The 17,734-nt window shown below is 58.5% G+C and overlaps 3 protein-coding genes across 5 annotated transcripts; 2 read left to right on the top strand and 1 right to left on the bottom strand.

The window, feature by feature from the left end:
- The first annotated feature begins 2,472 nt into the window (after window positions 1-2,472).
- On the top strand, window positions 2,473-6,948 carry GFUS (GDP-L-fucose synthase). 2 transcript variants are annotated; one of them, XM_082277609.1, is made up of 11 exons: window positions 2,473-2,767; window positions 3,663-3,768; window positions 4,059-4,173; window positions 4,380-4,508; window positions 4,585-4,658; window positions 4,862-4,995; window positions 5,115-5,179; window positions 5,355-5,421; window positions 5,493-5,572; window positions 5,704-5,803; window positions 6,453-6,948. In XM_082277609.1, exons 3-11 carry the CDS (start codon window positions 4,126-4,128, stop codon window positions 6,506-6,508), a joined length of 753 nt encoding a protein of 250 aa, XP_082133735.1. In that variant the 5' UTR covers window positions 2,473-2,767; window positions 3,663-3,768; window positions 4,059-4,125; the 3' UTR covers window positions 6,509-6,948. The 2 variants fall into 2 exon arrangements, with proteins under 2 accessions (XP_082133735.1, XP_082133734.1); XM_082277608.1 differs by having other exon boundaries at window positions 3,606-3,768.
- A 3,866-nt stretch (window positions 6,949-10,814) lies between these two features.
- On the top strand, window positions 10,815-13,647 carry PYCR3 (pyrroline-5-carboxylate reductase 3). 2 transcript variants are annotated; one of them, XM_082282008.1, is made up of 6 exons: window positions 10,815-10,904; window positions 11,688-11,752; window positions 12,001-12,180; window positions 12,675-12,887; window positions 12,976-13,068; window positions 13,330-13,647. In XM_082282008.1, the coding sequence occupies exons 1-6, from the start codon at window positions 10,823-10,825 to the stop codon at window positions 13,510-13,512; spliced, it is 816 nt and encodes a 271-aa protein (XP_082138134.1). In that variant the 5' UTR covers window positions 10,815-10,822; the 3' UTR covers window positions 13,513-13,647. The 2 variants fall into 2 exon arrangements, 1 of the variants encoding a protein (XP_082138134.1); XR_014226414.1 differs by having other exon boundaries at window positions 12,001-12,887; window positions 13,330-13,467.
- A 2,028-nt stretch (window positions 13,648-15,675) lies between these two features.
- TIGD5 (tigger transposable element derived 5) lies at window positions 15,676-17,439 on the bottom strand (the record flags this gene model as incomplete). The annotated part of the gene is made up of 1 exon (XM_082289330.1): window positions 15,676-17,439. One exon carries the CDS (start codon window positions 17,437-17,439, stop codon window positions 15,676-15,678), a length of 1,764 nt encoding a protein of 587 aa, XP_082145456.1.
- Between the last annotated feature and the right edge of the window lie 295 nt (window positions 17,440-17,734).

The raw sequence follows: 17,734 nt of genomic DNA, 5'->3' as shown, positions 1-17,734 counted from the left end.
AGCAGTAGCAGGTCGGTCTCCCTCCCCCTGAGGTCTGGACTTGACCAGACCAAATCCAAAATGATGATGGGAAGGACATTCTCATGCCGCAGCTGCTCCCAATCCCATGAAAAGGGTTTCTTGGAATATCTGTGGCCATCTCCCCCATCCCCATCTTCCCCCTCTGTGCTTTTGGATAACTCCCATTGCCAAAGGGCTGCACATTGTGGGAAGCAACCCCCAATCCCTATGGAGACTGGCACAGGCCACCCTGTGGGACAGGGACTGGAAAAGAGGTCACTGCTGATGTGCTGCTCCCTAAAAAAGAGCTGCAAAGCTGGAATTTTAGCGGGAAAGGGATACTTAGAGTTGGTGTGTCTCACCTGGGCTCCTGGAGCTTGGCTGCAGCTGTAAAGCATCATCCATCCCCAGAGAGCTTCCACCTGGGACAGGCTGCACCTTGGGAATCTCATTCCCATCTGCCCCACTTTCCTACAGGCATGGGGAGGGCAGAGCAGGGAGTGGGGCTGGACCCAAAACCGGGCCCGTTCCAGAGAAATAGGTCACCCACAAGCAAGCTTCGTTAGGGAAACAACGCCTCACATGAAGCAGCGGTTCTCCAACAGGATCTGGCCAAGCCACCCAAGCTTTATCCTGCCGGCTGGAAGGTCCTGGGATGTCCTCTGGAACATGTCACGCAGACGCCCTGCCCAGATGAGCTAATGGGTCTGCTCCAGGCTTTGATCCTTAAATCCCAAGGCCTTGTTAGATAATATCAGAAGCCTGGGTGATATTTCATTAACAAACGAGTCCATCCCATGTGGTCGCAACAACTTTATCCCTTTCCCCTGTGATCTTCCCTCGTGCTCCAACAGTTCTTTGGTAATTAGCTCCAGAATTAGCATATTTAAGCTCCAAAATTACTACATTTAATGCAACACCGTGGTTATTCAAGTGCTGTCACAGCAGCTCTTGGCTGCGCCACCTTCCAGCAATTCCTTGGCTGAAATACGGGTTTATCCCTAATTAGTCTCCCAAAACTTGCAGGAGGCAGCAAAAAGATCTTATCCTCCCACCAGCACATGGAAAATCTTCCTTGGCTTTTTCCCCCATCCCTGGGAGTGTTCAAGGCCACGTTGGAGCAACCTGGTCTAGTGGAAGGTGTCCCTGCCCACGGAAGGGTGGTTGGAACGGGATGATTTTTATTTACAGGAATGATTTTATTCCAACCCAAACCCTTTTATTCCATAATTTCACCACGAAGTGAGATGGAAGCGTGGATGCAGCTGGATCTGATTCATCCCAACATCAACATGAGGTTTTTTCTTGCCAAACCTCAGTGTCTCAGGGAGGATGCAGGACAGACGTGAAATTAGCTGGCATGGAGAAAGAGCTTCAGTGTCCATCCCTGGCTCTGTGGGTGAGATCAGCCAGAGGATCCTGTAAAACAGTGGGTGGGAACAACACCAGGACTCCTGGGAGGGGGATTTTGGAGCTGGGAAAGGCCTGGAAGGGCTGGGCACATGGTGGGACTCAGCCAGCTGGGAGAGGGGACAGGCACTTCCATGGGTCACAGGCACAAGGTGACATCTTTTAATGTGCAAGGCGGGAAAAATGACCCCCCCACCCCAGCTCCCAGGAAGGAGATCCCCAAGGATTCTGAGACTCTCCCAAAGGAAAATGGCACATTTCCAGGTCTCACCCAGGAGAAAAGGAGTTAAAAACTGATATTCTACTACTCCTTGACACTGGGGCTATCCAGGGCTTTGGGGGAGGAAAGTGGGAATTCCTAGCAGGGTCTCCCTTAATTCCACCTTCAAAATTTTAATTTAGAGCGAAGCCCTGGCTTTGCCTCACAGAAATCCCAAAGGAAAAGCCAGCTGGAAGTGGGGCTGGAGAAGGTGCCTTCAAAACCATCTGGGGGAAAGCTCCGCTCATTTTTAATCTCGGCTTAACTGCATTAAAAGTGATTAAAACGTTTTCACACCAAAATCCTTTTTGATGACCCTCCTTTGGAAGAGGGGGAACTGGGAACCCCCTTTCCCTGCACCCCCTTCCCTTTCCTGCATCCCCTTCCTTGCTTCTGCACCCCTTCCCATGAATCCCCTCAAAACCTCTGCACCCCCTTCCCTTCCCCCTGCACCCTCTTTCCTGCCCTTGCACCCCCCTCCCATCCACCCTTCCGTGTCCCTGCACCTCCATTCCCTTCCTTGCACCACCTTTTCCTTCCCCTCTTCCTTTTCCCTACACCTCATTTTCCCACCCGCACCCCCTTCTCTTTCCCTGCACCTCTTCCTTCCTTGCAGCCCCTTCCTTTATCCCTCTTCCCCTCCCTAAATCCCCTCCCCTGCTCCCTCGCCTTTCCCCTATCCCCGGGCAAGGACTACATTTCCCAATGAGCCAAGCGGCAGCGCCCCGTGACGGCAGCGGAAGAAGCCGAGCGCAGCCGAACCGAGACGAGCCCTCACCGGGCCGACACGAACCGAGCCGAGCGAAGCCGAACTCAGCCGAGTCCTCAACGAGCTGACCCGAGTGACCTCGAATTCAGCCGAGCCCCCACCGGGCCGAGCGGAAACGAACGGAACCGAACGGAGCCGAGACCCGACTGAGCCCCGCCGAGTAGACCCGAGCATAGCCGAATCCAGCCGAGCCCCCAACGAGCCGAACCCGTGTAGCCGAACACAGCCGAGCCTCCACCGACCCAACCCGAACCTGCACCGCGCCGAGCGCAGCCGAACTTAACCGAGCGCAGCCGAGTGCACCCGAGTGGCCCCGAATCCAACCGAGGGTGAGACGCGCCCCTCACCCCATTAAGGGATATTTGGGGGGGACAGGAGCCCCCCCAGGCCTGAGGGGAGGAGAAGCGGGGGGTCCCCAAAGTGGGGGGACAGGACGGTGGGGAGGGCAGGCGTGCGGGGGCGTGGGAGGTTGTGGGTTGGGAGGGGGTGCGGGGAGATTGGGGTGCAGGAGTGGGATTTGGGGTGCAGGGGAGGTAGGGGGCTTAGGACTGGGTGCAGATCTGGGATTTGGGGTGCAGTGCTGGGGTTTGAGGGGCAGGGGAGGCGTGGGATGCAATGCTGCGTGCAGACCTGGGATTTGGGGTGCAGGGGAGGTTTAGATTGCAAACACAGGACTTGGGGTGCAGGGGGAAATCTGGGGTTCAGGGGGAGATCTGGGGTGCAGACCCGGGTCGCAGAGGGAGATTTGGGGTACAGAAAGAAATCTGAGGTGCAGGGGGAGATTTGGGGTGTGCAGACCCAAGACTTGGAGTTCAGGAATAGATCTGGGGTGCAACGGGAGATTTGGGGTTTGGGAGGCGATTTGGGGGTGCACAGGGAGATTTGGGGCACACACTTTGGGGTGCAGGTGCCCCTCCCTTTCCAGAGGCCGGGCAGTGCCACGTGGCAGGTCTGGCCCCAGCCCAGGTGGCCTCCAGCTGAGGAGTTTCAGCCTCGTCACAGCCAAACACGCCCCTTTTTCCACTTCCCTTTTTGCCAGAAATGCAGAAATTTCCCCCCAAAAACCTGATCCCACCTGCCTGGGATGCGGATGATGCTCGTGGATGCCCACACCAGGGTGGACCATCCTGAGGTGCACCCTGAGGTGATCCCAGCTTGTCCCCCCAGCTCCTCCCTGCAGGGTTTTGGCCATGACGGAGGTGACCAAGCGCATCCTGGTGACAGGTGGCACCGGCTTGGTGGGCAGAGCCATCGAGAAGGTGGTGGCCGATGGAGAGGGGCGGCCGGACGAGGAGTGGATCTTCGTGTCCTCCCGAGACGCCGACTTGACGTGAGTTGGGTTTTTCCTTGGAAACCCCTGAATTTGCTCTATTGACCCAAACAAACCCCAAAATTTCCCCTCCCAGAATTTGCTTTTTCCTTGGAAAGACCCCAATCTGCTCTGTTGACCTCACCAAATCCCAAATTTTCCCATCCCAAGATGGGGATTTTCCTTAGAAACCCCCCAATCTGCCCCCACCAAACCCCAACACATCCCCTCCCAGTAAAATGGGTTTTTCCTCAGAAAAACCCCAATTTGCTCTGCTTACCCCACTGAATCCCCAGAGTTTCCCATTCCAGGAGCAGCTCCGAGACCAAAGCCCTGTTTGAGAGGCACAAGCCCACCCACGTCATCCACCTGGCTGCCATGGTCGGAGGCCTCTTCAAAAACATCCGCTCCAACCTGGATTTTTGGGTGAGCACCCACGGAACGGGCACCGTCGGGATCCCTGTGGGTGCTGCACTCCCTAAACTGGGATATGGGGCACATAGGGATGTGGCTTGCTCTGTTCCCGGAGCCAAACCAGAGCTCCAATGGTTTCTGGAGTTATTAAGGAGTTGTTGTTGAAGGGATTTGGGGATCCCTGAGCCCATGATCCTGATCAATCGCCCCTTTCCCAGAGGACAAACATCCACATCAACGACAACGTCCTGCACTCGGCCCACGAGACGGGGGTGCAGAAGGTGGTCTCCTGCCTCTCCACCTGCATCTTCCCGGACAAGACCACCTATCCCATTGATGAGACCATGGTGAGAATTCCCATTCCCACGCAAAATCCGGGGAAAGTCCCTGCCCTGCTTCATTTATCTGCTCTGATATTCCCAGATCCACAATGGGCCACCTCATAGCTCCAACTTTGGCTACTCCTATGCCAAGAGGATGATTGACGTCCAAAATAGGTGAGCTGGGGACATGGGAGCACCCACTGGTTTTCAAGGCAAGGGGAATCCACTGGGATTTCCAGGATTTAAATGACGCCACGGTGGAAGCTGGGGAGGGCTCAGCAGGTGAAGCTGTTGCTGGCTGGGGTTTTTTGGGGGCACATCAGTGCAGGAGGGGGGCTTGACAGCCCGCCCACCATTCCCTCCCTGCTCTCATCCAGGGGTTATTCTGAGCAGCACGGCCGACGCTTCACCGCCGTCATTCCCACCAATGTCTTCGGGCCACACGACAACTTCAACATCGAGGACGGCCACGTCCTTCCGGGGCTCATCCACAAGGTCTACCTGGCCAAACGTGAGGGTGGCAGGACTTCCAGGGACTTTTTGGGGGAAAACTGGGTGTGGTTTCCTTCCCACCTGCTCCATGGGGTGGTTGAAGGTGGCAGTGGTGGTCATGGCTCCTTCCTCCTGCAGAGTCCGGCTCTGCTCTGACCGTCTGGGGAACGGGTGAGCCCAGGAGACAGTTCATCTATTCCCTGGTAGGTGTGGCCTTGGGAAGCGGGGAATGGGGCTGGAGGACCCACTGGTGGGACCAAAGAGGGGTCTGAAGCCCCCTGGTTTGGCCTGGGCCATCCCCAGAGTTGTGTCCCCTTGGGATGGGAGGGCTGGGGGACATCAGTGACCCCCCTCCAAGAGTTGTCTGCTCTTCCACAGGACCTGGCCCGGCTCTTCCTTTGGGTCCTGCGGGAATACGATGAGGTGGAACCAATCATTTTGTCAGGTAAGCCCTGGCTGCCCCCCAGAAACCCCCTCTCCACGAAGGAACAGCCACGATCCTTTCCTTCTCCACAGTGGGAGAGGAAGATGAAGTCTCCATCCGGGAAGCGGCAGAGGCCATCACAGAGGCCATGGAATTCAGAGGAGAGCTTGTTGTATCCTTCACTGCAGGCTGAACCCCCCCTTTCCACCAGCTCCCCTGGGAGATACCATGATCCAGAGGATCCTTCCCACCCAAGGAGCAAAAGCAAGGCCTTTTTTTCCTCCTTAATCCTTCCCATCCCAGTTTGACACCACCAAGTCTGATGGGCAGTTCAAGAAGACAGCCAGCAATGCCAAGCTCCGGCGGTACCTGCCCGGATTCCAGTTCACACCTTTCAGGAAAGGTGAGATGGGGGGGCCTCCAGGAGACACTGGAGGTCCTACCCCCTGCTGTCAGCTGTGGTGGCATCAAGGTGGTCCATCTTTTCTGGATGGGGAATAAGGGTGGTGGAACACTGGCACGGGTTGGCCAGGGAGGTGGTGTTTTCTCCATCCCTGGAAATATCCAAGGTCAGGTTGGATGGGGCATGGAGCAACCTGGTCTCTTGGGAGGTGTCTTCTTGCATGGCGGTTGGATGAGAAGACCTAAAAAGTCCCTTCCAACCCAGCCTATCCCTTGATTAAATGACCAAAATCCATTCCCAGTCCCCAAACCTATCCCGTGGTTCTATGACCAAAATTCATTCCCAGTTCCCAAACCCATCCCGTGATTCTATGACCAAAATCCATTTCCAGTCCCCAAACCCATCCCATGATTCCATGACCAAAATCCATTCCCAGTCCCCAATCCCCTCCCATGATTCTATGGCCAAACTCCAGTCCCAGTCCTCAAACCTGTCCCATGATTCTATGGCCAAACTCCAGTTCCAATCCCCAAGCCCATCCCATAATTCTATGATCAAAATCCTTTCCCAGTCCCCAAACCCATCCCATAATTCTATGACCAAAATCCACTCCCAATCCCCAAACCCATCCCACCTTATCCCTCCACAGCTGTGAAGGAAACCTGTGCCTGGTTCAACGCCAACTATGCCAACGCCAGGAAGTGACGGGCACTGGGACCGGCACCACCCGGCACCGGGATCATCCTCTTCAACTCAGGGTTGTCCTTTGCTGGGGCAGAGGACAGGGCTGGGGGGTGACAGTGACATTTCCAAAGTAAAAATGGGAGCCCGGGGAGCAGCTCCCACATTCCTGCCCCACTGCTGGGAGCAGCGCGGGACGCCCAGGGCAGGGGGGAGGAAGGTTGGGGCATCCCAAAACGATCCCAAATTAAGTGGAAGGAGCCAACTGGAGCCATCCAAGAGGGTGGTGGCTCTGAGTTGTTAACGAGCTACACTAATTACCTGCAATTAGGCATAATAAAGGGAAGGCAGTCAGGATTCCAGGGCATGGAAATGGCAGCAGGGAATTTGCTGTTGTTCTTGGCACATGGGCATGATCCCACAGCCCCCCAGGCTCAGGACAGGAGAGACCAGAATGGGAAAGACTCCAGCTGTAAATGTGGCATTTATTAAAATATATGCAAATAGCATAAAATGGGTGGGACAATGAACATCCGCCCTGTACCTACAGCCAGTGGCATCCTTAGGGTCCATGTTCTCCACCAGGATCCGGAAGGGTCATAAAAAGGGTTAAAACCCCTCAGGGAGGGGGTAGAGGGTCAAAAATGGGGAGATGAATCCATGGCCAAGCTACTGCTGGTGGTGTGGATGTGGCAGAATTCCTGCCCGGGAATGGCTTTCTTCCGGCACCGCTGCCCGGCCCTGGTGAGTCCCTGGCACGGGGACCTACAGAGGAGACACCCATCAGCACCCCAGGAAGCCACCAGCAGTGGGGTGTCCCCCTGAGGTGACACCAAGCCCTGGACAGGGACATCCTGGGTGGTTGGTGCTCACATGTTGGCCCTCGGGCTGCAGGGTTTGGACTCCCAGCGCTTCCCAACATCCATGACCAGCTCTGGTGTCACCTGGTTTGGGAAAAATTGACTTCCTGTAGATGTCCCTTGTTCCCTGGGGTGCCTAGGCCATCCTTTAGGACACCCTCTTCCACCCCAAATTCTTCCCTGTGTGTCATGTCTTCAGCCCTGTCCACCTCCCAGTGGGTTGTCCCACACCCAGAAGTGCCACCATGGTGAGGACACCCCAACCTTGAAGGACCTGACCCTCAGGGAAACCCAGCTGGCCCCCAAGAGCAGGTTTTGGGGGGACCAGCTTGGGGACATCCCACCCAGCATCCTACCCCACACGAGCTCAGCGTTGTCCTCCGGCCACCGGGGACAGGTGACACCCGCCCTGCAAATCCAGGAATGTTCCCGGCCACCTCTTGGGGCTGCTCCAGGAACGAGGGCTCTGAAAGAATACGGCCTGGGTGGAGACACCCTCCCAGTGCTTCTGTCCCTAGGTGGAGGATGGGGACACTCTGGGGAGGTGGCACGTGCCCTGGCAGAGCTTGGGGATGCTCTGGGATAACGCACATGTCCCAGCACAAGATGGGGATATGTCAGGGCTTTGGATCTGTGTCCTACAGCCACCACACCTCCCACCTTGCGGGCGCCTCTCACCTCGCACGCAGCTCATCTCCATCTTGTCCAGCTCCTCCTGCAGCAGCTCCATATCGCATTCCCTGCGTGGGAAGAAGGAAAACCGGAGTCCCATCACCTTGGTGGCTTCTGTGTCACCATGACTATGGCAGACATGCACCACTCCAGCCTCTGCACACCCTTCTCCAAGCAGAAATAGGTCAGCGAGCTGTGATGAGGTACCCAGAAACTGTAGGAAAGCCATCAAGATGTGTCCTGTCCTTTCCTGGGAACGTCTGCCAGAGGGCTCCAGGATGGAACATCCAAGATGGGACATCCAGGATGAGGATCTAAGAATGGGACAACCAGGATGGCAGAAATAGGGTAGGGAGTTGGCATGAGGTGCCCCAAAGCCAGAGGAAAGCCATCAAGGTATGTCCCGTGCTTCCCTGGAGACCTCTGCCAGATGGTCCCAGGATGGAAGATCCAGGGTGGGAAATCCAGGATGAGGCACCAAGGATGGGACACCCAGGATGGGACATGTGAGCAGAAACAGGGCAAGGAGCTGGGATTAGGGGCCCAAAAGCCATAGGAAAACCATCAAGATGTGTCCTGTCCCTTCCTGGGAACTTCTGCCAGATGGCTCCAGGGTGGAAAATCCAGGGTGGGGCACGAAGGATGGGACCCCCAGGATGGGACCCATCGGGTCCCAATGGTTCCATGCCACCTCCTCAGCCATCTCTTACCTCTCCGGGGTGGAGGTGAGCTGGTACCGGGGCTCTTCCTGGGGAACCACCAGCCGGATCCTTCTGGCACCATGGCAGGCGGATGCCACCAGCCAATGCCCTGTGGGAAAACAAGAGGCTGGGAGAGGACAGAGCACCCCCAGCGTTGTGTGTCCCCAACCGGATGTCCCCACACTTCTCCCCACCTGCCACAGCAAGGACCAGGAGGGTGGAGATTGCCGGGATGCCGAGAGTGCTGGAAGCTAGGAAGAGGAGGAGGAGGAGGATGGTTCGGAGCGGCGCCGGCACCAGTAGGAGAACCAGGAGCACGAAGTATGAGCTTTGTGGGATGCAGGAGGAGGTGGCACTTTGGCTCTGACCTGTGGGATGGGGGAAGAAGAGCCTGGTGTTGGCACCCACCAGCTCCCCTCAATCCTCCAGCACCCATTCCTGCTCACCATCTGGGTCAGGGATGGCTTTGAGGTGCTCCAGGTGCTTTTCCAGCCGGCTTCGTGCATCTTCCAAGACCATCAGCATCAGCTCCAGGCTCTGGTTGACCCTCCGCAGCTTCTCCATCACCTCCTGAAGGACCAGGTTGCTCTCTGCATGTGGAAAAGATGGATACAGCAGTGGGATGAGCTGGGGAAGATGCACCCCAGTGTAAAAAAAGCTGGGAATGGGATTTGAAAAAAAGCTGGGAATGGGATTTGCTGTGTTCCCACCTAGTTGGGGATGAACATCCTGAGTTTTTTCCTGCTCCTGATAGAGGTTGAATGGGACAACCTGGTGTCCTTCCCGGAGCTCTGCAGCCCCACAGCTGCTCACATTCACTGTGGGGAGGGACAAGAGGTTGGATCAGTCCCAAAGTGGGATATGGGAATGTCCCAGCATCCCAACCCTGGCTCGTACCCATCCAGTGGGTGATGTCCTCCATGAGCTGGACCACGGGGGTCTCATCCAGCGCTGACCTCATCCAGGTCTCCCACAGATCCTCCTGAGGTGAATATTAGGGGGTGGTGATGGGGGAATGCTGGTTCTCCCCATGGATACCCCAAAACAAGCCCTCAGCACCCCTGGGTGCTCCCAGCACAGGATGGGGGGACAGAGGAGTGGGTTTGGGGTGTAAAATGGAAAAAGGTGTGAACTCGCCCCACAATTTCGCCTTCACCCCCCAAAAACCATCCCCACACCAGGCAAAGTGGCTGCCCAGGGTGGGGGATCCTGGGAACCCCCATTTCCCAGCCAGAGGGAGTCCCACAGCCACACCGGATGGTGACAGGAGTCCAGGTGTGACATCTCATGAGGCTTCATCCTGGAACTAGTTATCACCCGTGGTTGTCTTGAGGGGGATGTGTATGGGGAACCCCAGCTCTGGGGGGGGGGGGGTCCCCACCTTCTCTGAGGGGGCAGCAAGGCCCAGCCACCCCAAAAACCCAGCAGTGGTGCAGAGGAGCAGCACAGCCCAGGAGCTCTGGAACAGCATGTTGGGAATGGGGGAGTCCTGTAAGGAAAAGAGGTGGGGTGAAGCCCCCCGTACCCATGGACAAATTAAAGGACCCCCCACCCCAAATTTGGGGGACCCACCCCACTCAGGGGACCTTCCATAGTCCCAGGGATGCCGGTGGGTGGGGGTACTGTGGGAAGTAGAGGGTGAGGAGCACCCTGGAGTGGGAAGTAGCACCCACATCCACGGACAAATTTGGGGACCCCCCATAAACCCGGGAATATCGGCGGGTGGGGGTCCTTTGGGGGGAGGAGAATGGGGACCACCTCCCACATCCACGGACAACTGTAGGGACCTCCCCCACCCCCAATTTAGTCCCCACCCCCTGGTAGGGACCCCGCCGTGGCCCCAGGGGTGCTGGGGCTCAGCTGAGCGCTGCGGGGAAGGTTTGGAAAGGTTTAGGAATAATCGGGAATGGTCGGGAACCCCTTTCGGGACCCCCACGCGTGGACCTGAGCGAACCACGTGGCACCCGCGCGCCTGCGCAGTGACCCCTCGCTGCCCCTCCGCCCCGCCCCTTAAAGGAGGCTTCGCCAATAGGAGAGAGGGGTGTGGCTGGGATCGGCCAATCAGCGCAGGGGGTGTGGCTCTGAGGGCGTGGCCGCGGTTAGCGATGGAGGCGTCCGAGCTCTGGGTCGGGTTCGTGGGCGCCGGGCGTATGGCCGGGGGACTCGTCAGGGGGCTGCTGCAGGCAGGTACGGGCTGGGGGGTGACCGGGGGGTCCCCGGCACACGGGAAGGGGAGGGGACATGGGGACAGTCCTGGTCTGGCGTCTCCCCGGCGTCCCTGCGCGCCCTGTGGCGCGGGGAAGTTTGGGGACGTGGGGGCAGCTTTTGTCTGGACGCTCCTTGCGCTCCCTTCCCTGTTGTCCAGTGGAGGGACATGGGGTCAGTCGCGTCCTGGCCCATTCCCAAAGTCCCAGCCCGCCCCCGGGTCCCTGTCCTCCAGTGCAGGGACATGGGGACAGCCCTGTCCTGGCCCGTTCCCAGGGTCCCAGCCCTTCCACTATGGGGGTTCCTATCCTGCACTGGAGGGACATGGGGACAGCCCTCTCCTGCCGCTCTCCCCGGGAACCCTGCCCTCCCTGGTGTCCCTGTCCCCTATCCCACAGATCAGTGTGGGGACACTGTCCTGCCTCTCTCCCTTACATCCCTGTCCCACAGATAATGATGGCACAGCCCTGTCCCTGCTCCCCGTGTGTCCCAGATTGTCCCTGTCCCATAGTACAGTGTGGAGACAGCCCTGCCCGTTTGGGGCCACCTCCATTGTCACTGCACCATGACACAAGTGGGTGTCAGTGCCAGCCACACCAGCGGGATCCATCCCCAGTCCCCTTTGCTCCATGTCCCCCAGTGGGATCGTGCTGGGATTGGAGGAATCACATCCCGGTGAAAATCGGGGTGTCTGGGCTGTGCTGGGGTGTCCCCCACACCCTGGGGCCACCCTGGCCGCTCATCCCATTCCCTGTGTTTCCCAAGGGAAGGTCCCAGCCAGCAACATCCTGGCCAGTGCTCCCTCGGACAAAAACCTGGATGCTTGGCAGGTGAGTGGGGCCGTGGGGGGTGGGAGATGTTGGGGTGTCCCTCAATGTGGGGGTCAGAGCACGCTTCCCCCCCCCGACTGGGTTTGGCTCATCCTTCCCAAGTCTGGGTGAGATCCAGGCAGAGCCTCGGTGGCTTTGTGGCCAGAACAGGTCCCCAGGCCATGTCCCTGCCTCTGGATGTGCTGTTACCATGGGGGCGCTGGTTTTGGGGGTGCCAGGCTGTGACCCCTCTCCCTGTCCCCGGGCAGGAGTTGGGCTGCCGGACCACACACTGCAACCTGGAGGTGGTGCACAGGAGCACCCTGGTCTTCCTGGCCACCAAACCCCACATCCTGCCGGGTGTCCTGGAGGAGATCCGTCCTGCCGTGGGCTCCCACCACATCGTCGTGTCACTGGTGGCTGGTGTCACCATCCAGACACTGCAGCGGGTGAGACTTCTCCTTTTCCTTCTCTTCCTTTCTCCTTCTTTTCCTTTTCTCCTTCTCTTCCTTTTCTCCTTCTTCCCTTCCTTCTTCTCTCCTCCTTCTCCTCACCTTTCTTTTTCCTCCTCCTCCTCCTTCTCTTCCTCCTCTTCAACCTCCTCCTTTTCTCCTTTCTTTTTCCTCATTCTCATCCTTATCTTCCTTCTCCTCCTTTTCCTTCTCTCATTCTCCTTCTCCCCTCCTCATCTTTCTCTTCCTTCTCCTTCTCCTCCTCTCATTCTCCTCTTCCTCCTTTCCTCCTCCTCCTTCTCCTCCATTTGCACCCAGGCCTGTGCAGGACACACTGCTGTGGCCTTGTCCCCACCCGGCTGCACCTCCAGCTCCCTCCCCGTGCTCCTCACTTCTCTGCCAGCCCAATGTGTGACACCCACCGGTGTCTCCGTCACCCTTGGGTATTTTGCAGGGCTGGCACCCCTTCTCCCATCCCCATCTTTTCCCAGCTCCTCCCACCCTGGACCAAAGTGCTGCGGATCATGCCCAACTTGCCCTGCGTGGTGCAGGCGGGAGCCATGGTCTTCTCCCGGGGCAGCAACGCGGGTGACGAGGAAGCCGCGCTCCTCAAGAGCCTCCTGTCCTCCTGCGGCCTCTGCGAGGAGGTTCCTGAATCCTACATCGACATCCACACCGGGCTCAGCGGCAGCGGTGTGGCCTACGTAAGCCAGTGGGACACGGGATGCTATCTTGGGATTTGGGGTCCACCCCTTGCTCCAGGCTCACCCCTGGATGCTCCTCTCTTCCCAGGTGTACCTGTTTGCCGAGGCGCTGGCCGAGGGTGCAGTGAAGATGGGAATGCCGGGCGCCTTGGCCAGCAGGATCGCGGCGCAGACACTGCTGGTGAGTTCCTGGCACACCCTGGCATCGCTCCTCTTCCCTCCCGCCTCCATTGGGATGAGGGAGGAGGTGCTGAATGCCGCTCTGCCTCCGTTTCCCCTCCTGGAAGCAAAAAATGAGGCCACCAGAACGGCGAAGGGCACGGTGGTGGGACAGTCTGTTGCTGTGCGGCCATTGGGATGGTGATGCCATCCTACCATGGAGAGGGGAATTTGGGAACTCCCAAATCTCACCTTCTTTCCAACCCATCCTGGTGTCCCGTAGGGCGCAGCGAAGATGCTGCTGGAGACAGGGGAGCACCCGGCAAAGCTGCGGGGGGACATCTGCACGCCCGGGGGCACCACGATCTATGCCCTGCACCAGCTGGAGAAGGGAGCGCTCCGGGCCACCGTCATGGATGCCGTGGAGGTGGCCACCAACCGGGCATGTGACATGGCCAAGGACTAGTGGACGAGCCCCTTCTGGGACAGGAGGGGTGATGGGGACCAAAGCGAGCTCCTCTGAGGAGTAGGAGGGACCCTGACATCTTCAGAACTTGGATGGGGGTGGGAGGTGGTGTGGACATGTGTTACCTCTGCAGGGCTGGAACCAAATAAACATGGCCAGAGCAATGGGGGGTGTGGATTTTTGTGGTCCGTTTGGTCCTGGGAGGCCATGGAAGCCACCACGGTCTGGAAGAGGTCAACCAGCCAAAAAAACTCCACTATGATCCTTCCCTGGCACCAGGGAACAGGATAGAAACCCAGATCTGCTCCCATCTCTGGGGATATTGAGGAGGTAGAAACTCAAACTTGCCCATCCAGAGAGGATCTGAGCCTTTTCCATGCCCTAAGTAAGCTCTGTTTGTCTCCCAGCACCTGCACGGATGCAAGGAGTGATTATTTGGGAACTGCTTTGAGGATGAAAAGGTTTTTTCCGGGCAAAACATCGCTGGTGAGAACATCCGGATGCTGAGCCCTGACTTTGGATAAGGACCTGGAGTGACAGGACACAGGGAATGGCTTCCCACTGCCAGAGGGCAGGGATAGATGGGATATTGGGAAGGAGTTCCTCCCTGGGAGGGTGGTGAGGGGCTGGAATGGAATTCCCTGAGAAGCTGTGGCTGCTCCATCCCTGGAAGTGTCCCAGGCCAGGCTGGACAGGGCTTGGAATAACCTGGGACAGTGGAAGGTGTCCCTGCCCATGGCAGAGGGTTGGATTTTGATGGCCTTGGCAGGTTCCTCCCAAGCCAAACCATTGCACGATTTGATATTCTCACCCCACCAAACCAGTTCAAAGATCTCCAGCCCGGCACCTTCTGTTGATCTTCACATTTTTGTCACACAATGGAAGCCTCCTTTAATTCACAAACTCCTGCTTGAAATGAGCCACATCCCAAACTCCAAAATCTTTTTATGGGGTCATTTTGGTGCAAAAGATGATCAAAATAAACAGAAATGTGGTTTTACATGATTACACCCTGTTGGCATGGAGAAGGCCACACTGAGAGGACACAACCCCGTGAAGGTCCCCCTGCTGCCACCCCAAATCCCTCTGGGATGGCTCCATGTGACAGTTCACAGATGACAACCTCCACGTGGGAATAAAAATCCATTTAATTTCCATAAACTCTGCAGTGAGGAGACAAAGACCCAACAAGTAAAAACCCCCACCCGCCCACTGACACAGGGCACGGCAGCACCAAGGAGTTCATTTAATTTCCCTCTTCCAATAATTTGGCTAAACACCCTAAAATTTCATCCAAATCAGGGCAGGAGCTGCTAAATTCCTATCAGATACCTCCAGTATTCCAAGGCAGTTCCAGGAGCCCTCCCTGCTCCAACCTCACCTCACTGAGATGTGTCCTCCAGCCCCAGACAACCCACAAACCCCGTGGGGAACACCTCAACCCCCATCCCTGGAGCCTTCAGCTCCATGAGGATGCTTGGGGGATGGTACCTGGTTCAGCAGGTCTCTGTGGTCCAGGTGTTCCCAGCTGTGATGGGAATGATGGAGGCGACCCATCATGATGCAGGGAGCCGCATCTTTGTGGATGCCACCCAAGTATTCCAAGAAGGAAGTTGTCTTAAACCAGCCCCAAACCATCCTGGGTTAACAGGATTCCATTTCAGCAGTGGGAAGAGCATCACCAGCCTCTTCCAAGGTGAAATATTTCCCCTGCAGCACCTCAGGAGTGGTCCCTGTCCAGCTGGATGTGCCCACCTCAGCTACGCTCCAGGATTTGGGGATTTTTCAGTGTAACATCCCCCATTACTCCAGGGACACTGAGCAGGTCCTTCCCTCGCCCCTTCTCCCCATGGGATTGGGCAATTTGGGGTGGGGCATCCACCCCCTTCTGGCAGTGCCAGTGACCACGGGCCACAAGGGACATAAAAAATAGCACCTCCTAAATATATTTAGGTAAGCAACAACCCTGGAATTCAAGTTGTTGCACAAAAATCCCCTAAACTGTGACCCACAGGCACCTGGGCTTCCTGATCCCCAGGGAATCACGGTCGCAGAGGGATGAGTGGCACCTCCACCGCCATCCCCCTGGGACAACTGGGGTGTCCCCAGCTCTGTGGCCAACCAGGGGTGGTCGGTAGCCAAAAAGTGGGGATCGCCCCTGCCCTAGGATTGGGGGCTGCGGCCGCGGCGCAGCCGCTGGGCCATGGAAATGAGGGAACGGAGCTGCACCAGCTTCAGCGGCCCCACTTCCCGGGGGTCCTGTCCCTCCAGCCAGCGCAGCGCCGTCTCCAGCCCCTGGATGGCTTCCTGAGCCGTGGGCAGCAAAGGATCTCCTCCTTCCCCACCCCTTTTGCCACCAGCTGCTTCCTCCTCCTCATCCTCCTCCACCCCACAGCCCTCGGCGCCTTCCTCCTCGGCGTCCTCCTCGCCATCATCATCCTCCTCTGCACCTGGAGCTGCGTCATCCAAGTGTAACCAGTCGGACACTTCCTCGGGAGCCAAGCGCTTGAAGGCCAAGGCAGCCAGGTGGGTGAGGTCACTGAAGACCTTGCTGTCCCCTCCACCTTCCTCCCCTCCCAGGGTGTCCCCGTGCTCCTCCTCACCGGGCTGGGGCTCGAAGGCGGCGCGCAGCCCCAGCAGCCAGCACTTCTCGATCGATCCGGGTGGGATGAGATCCCAGGAGAGGCCGGCCAGGTACAACATGTCCTTGAGGAGGAAGGACCGCACGAAGTCCGCGGGACCACCGGGGCCACTGCAGGACACGGCCAAGCGCAGCAATTCCCGCTTGTAGAGCTGCTTGAACGCCGATACCACCCCTTGCTCCAGCAGCGCCGGGATTCGGCCTCCCGCTCCGGCCAAGCCGCTCCCAGAGGAACCCTTGGAGAGGAAGAGCGCACGGATGGACCCATCCGGAGTCTGGAGCGGCGGGGAATCCTCAGCCCCTGATGCAGAGCGGGATGGAGCGGAGCTGAGCAGCAGCACGGCCTTCTGCTGCAGGCAGCTCCGGCGCAGGTACCGCTTGACCCCTGGCACGAAGTCCTCGAAGAACCAAGCCCGCAGAAGTGCTGGTGCCAGCTGGGCCCTGGGGCTGTAGCGGTAGCAAGCTGGGAATTTCTCCTGGTTGTGATGCCGGAGGCTGGTGGGATCACGGACACCTCCAACCACCAAGGGCTTGAGTTTGTGCGAGCCGGTCAAGTTGGCGGCCAGCAGCACCGTGACGCGCTCGCCGCAGGCTGGCCGCCGCCGTGATGCCGAGATCCCAGCACCGGGAAGAAGCTTCCAGAAGAGCCTGGTGATGTTGGCGTTGTAGATCTGCTCATCCCCGTAGCCGCCGGCATCGGGCAGGACCTCGGCGCGGGCGGCCGGAGCGCGCTCGGGCTCGGCGGGGAGGCCGCCCTCGCCGTAGATGCGTTGGCTAGAGATGCCGTGGCGCTTCTGCCACCGCCAGAACCAGCCGTGGCTCGCCTTGAAGGTGCATTCCGGCCCATAGATCTGCCGGGCGAAGGCTTCCGCCTGCGCCTGGATGAGAGGTCCGGAGAGCGGGACGCCGTGCTGGCGCAGGGCGAGGAACCAGGCATAGACGGCGCGGTCAATCTCCTCCTCGTTGGCCAAGCGCATCTTCTTGCGTTGGGTGCCCACCTCGCCGCCGAGCTGCTCCAGGAACCAGCGCAGCTTCGCCTCGTCCTTCAGCCACCCCCTGAGCGTGCCCCCCGGCACCCCGAAAGCCCGGCACACCGACGCCTGGCGCTCGCCCTTCTTCACCCTCTCGATGGCCTGGAGCTTGTCCTTGATGGAGTAGGCGCGGCGAAGCGACATCTTCACCGACACCCCCCCGGGTGATGCGCTGCTGCCTCCGCCTCCACCTCCTCCTCCTGCCCGCCGCCCTCCCGCCATTCCCCCGCCCTCCTCCGGCTCCCCCCCGGGCATGGAGCGACCCCCGCATCCATGGGAATGGGGGGCGCGTTATAACCGGGGAGGGATGCGGGGATGGGGTGGGGGGGGCGCGGCGGCGCCTTTGTCTCGGCTCCAGTCCCCCGCATGCGCGCTCTCCCCCCCCGAACCACTAAGTTGCTCCACTCCCCCCCCTTTTCCAAGTTGGATTCTTCCTCCTAGCTCCACCAGCGCCTGTGGGTGGTACCACTCTGCGAAAAGGGGGGTGAGCGCCACCCCGCTGCCTCCCCCCCCTCGCCGCTTTCCCCGCTGAGCTGTTCCACTTGGCTTT

Source organism: Coloeus monedula (genome assembly GCF_965178545.1).
Source record: "Coloeus monedula genome assembly, chromosome: 1".
In the NCBI taxonomy this organism is placed as follows: domain Eukaryota; kingdom Metazoa; phylum Chordata; class Aves; order Passeriformes; family Corvidae; genus Coloeus; species Coloeus monedula.
The sequence above is the reverse complement of the archived record's forward strand: the minus strand, read 5'-3'. Positions and strand labels throughout refer to the sequence as shown.

What these genes read in the sequence shown, in the direction of transcription:
- GFUS (XM_082277608.1), top strand. Translation starts at nt 3,629, where the DNA reads ATGACGGAGGTGACCAAGCGCATCCTGGTGACAGGTGGCACCGGCTTG. An exon ending in GCTCCAACCTGGATTTTTGG is followed by an intron (nt 4,174 to 4,379) that starts GTGAGCACCCAC and finishes CCCCTTTCCCAG; the next exon opens with AGGACAAACATCCACATCAA. An exon ending in ATCCCATTGATGAGACCATG is followed by an intron (nt 4,509 to 4,584) that starts GTGAGAATTCCC and finishes TGATATTCCCAG; the next exon opens with ATCCACAATGGGCCACCTCA.
- PYCR3 (XM_082282008.1), top strand. Translation starts at nt 10,823, where the DNA reads ATGGAGGCGTCCGAGCTCTGGGTCGGGTTCGTGGGCGCCGGGCGTATG. An exon ending in AAAACCTGGATGCTTGGCAG is followed by an intron (nt 11,753 to 12,000) that starts GTGAGTGGGGCC and finishes GTCCCCGGGCAG; the next exon opens with GAGTTGGGCTGCCGGACCAC. An exon ending in GCGGCAGCGGTGTGGCCTAC is followed by an intron (nt 12,888 to 12,975) that starts GTAAGCCAGTGG and finishes CTCTCTTCCCAG; the next exon opens with GTGTACCTGTTTGCCGAGGC.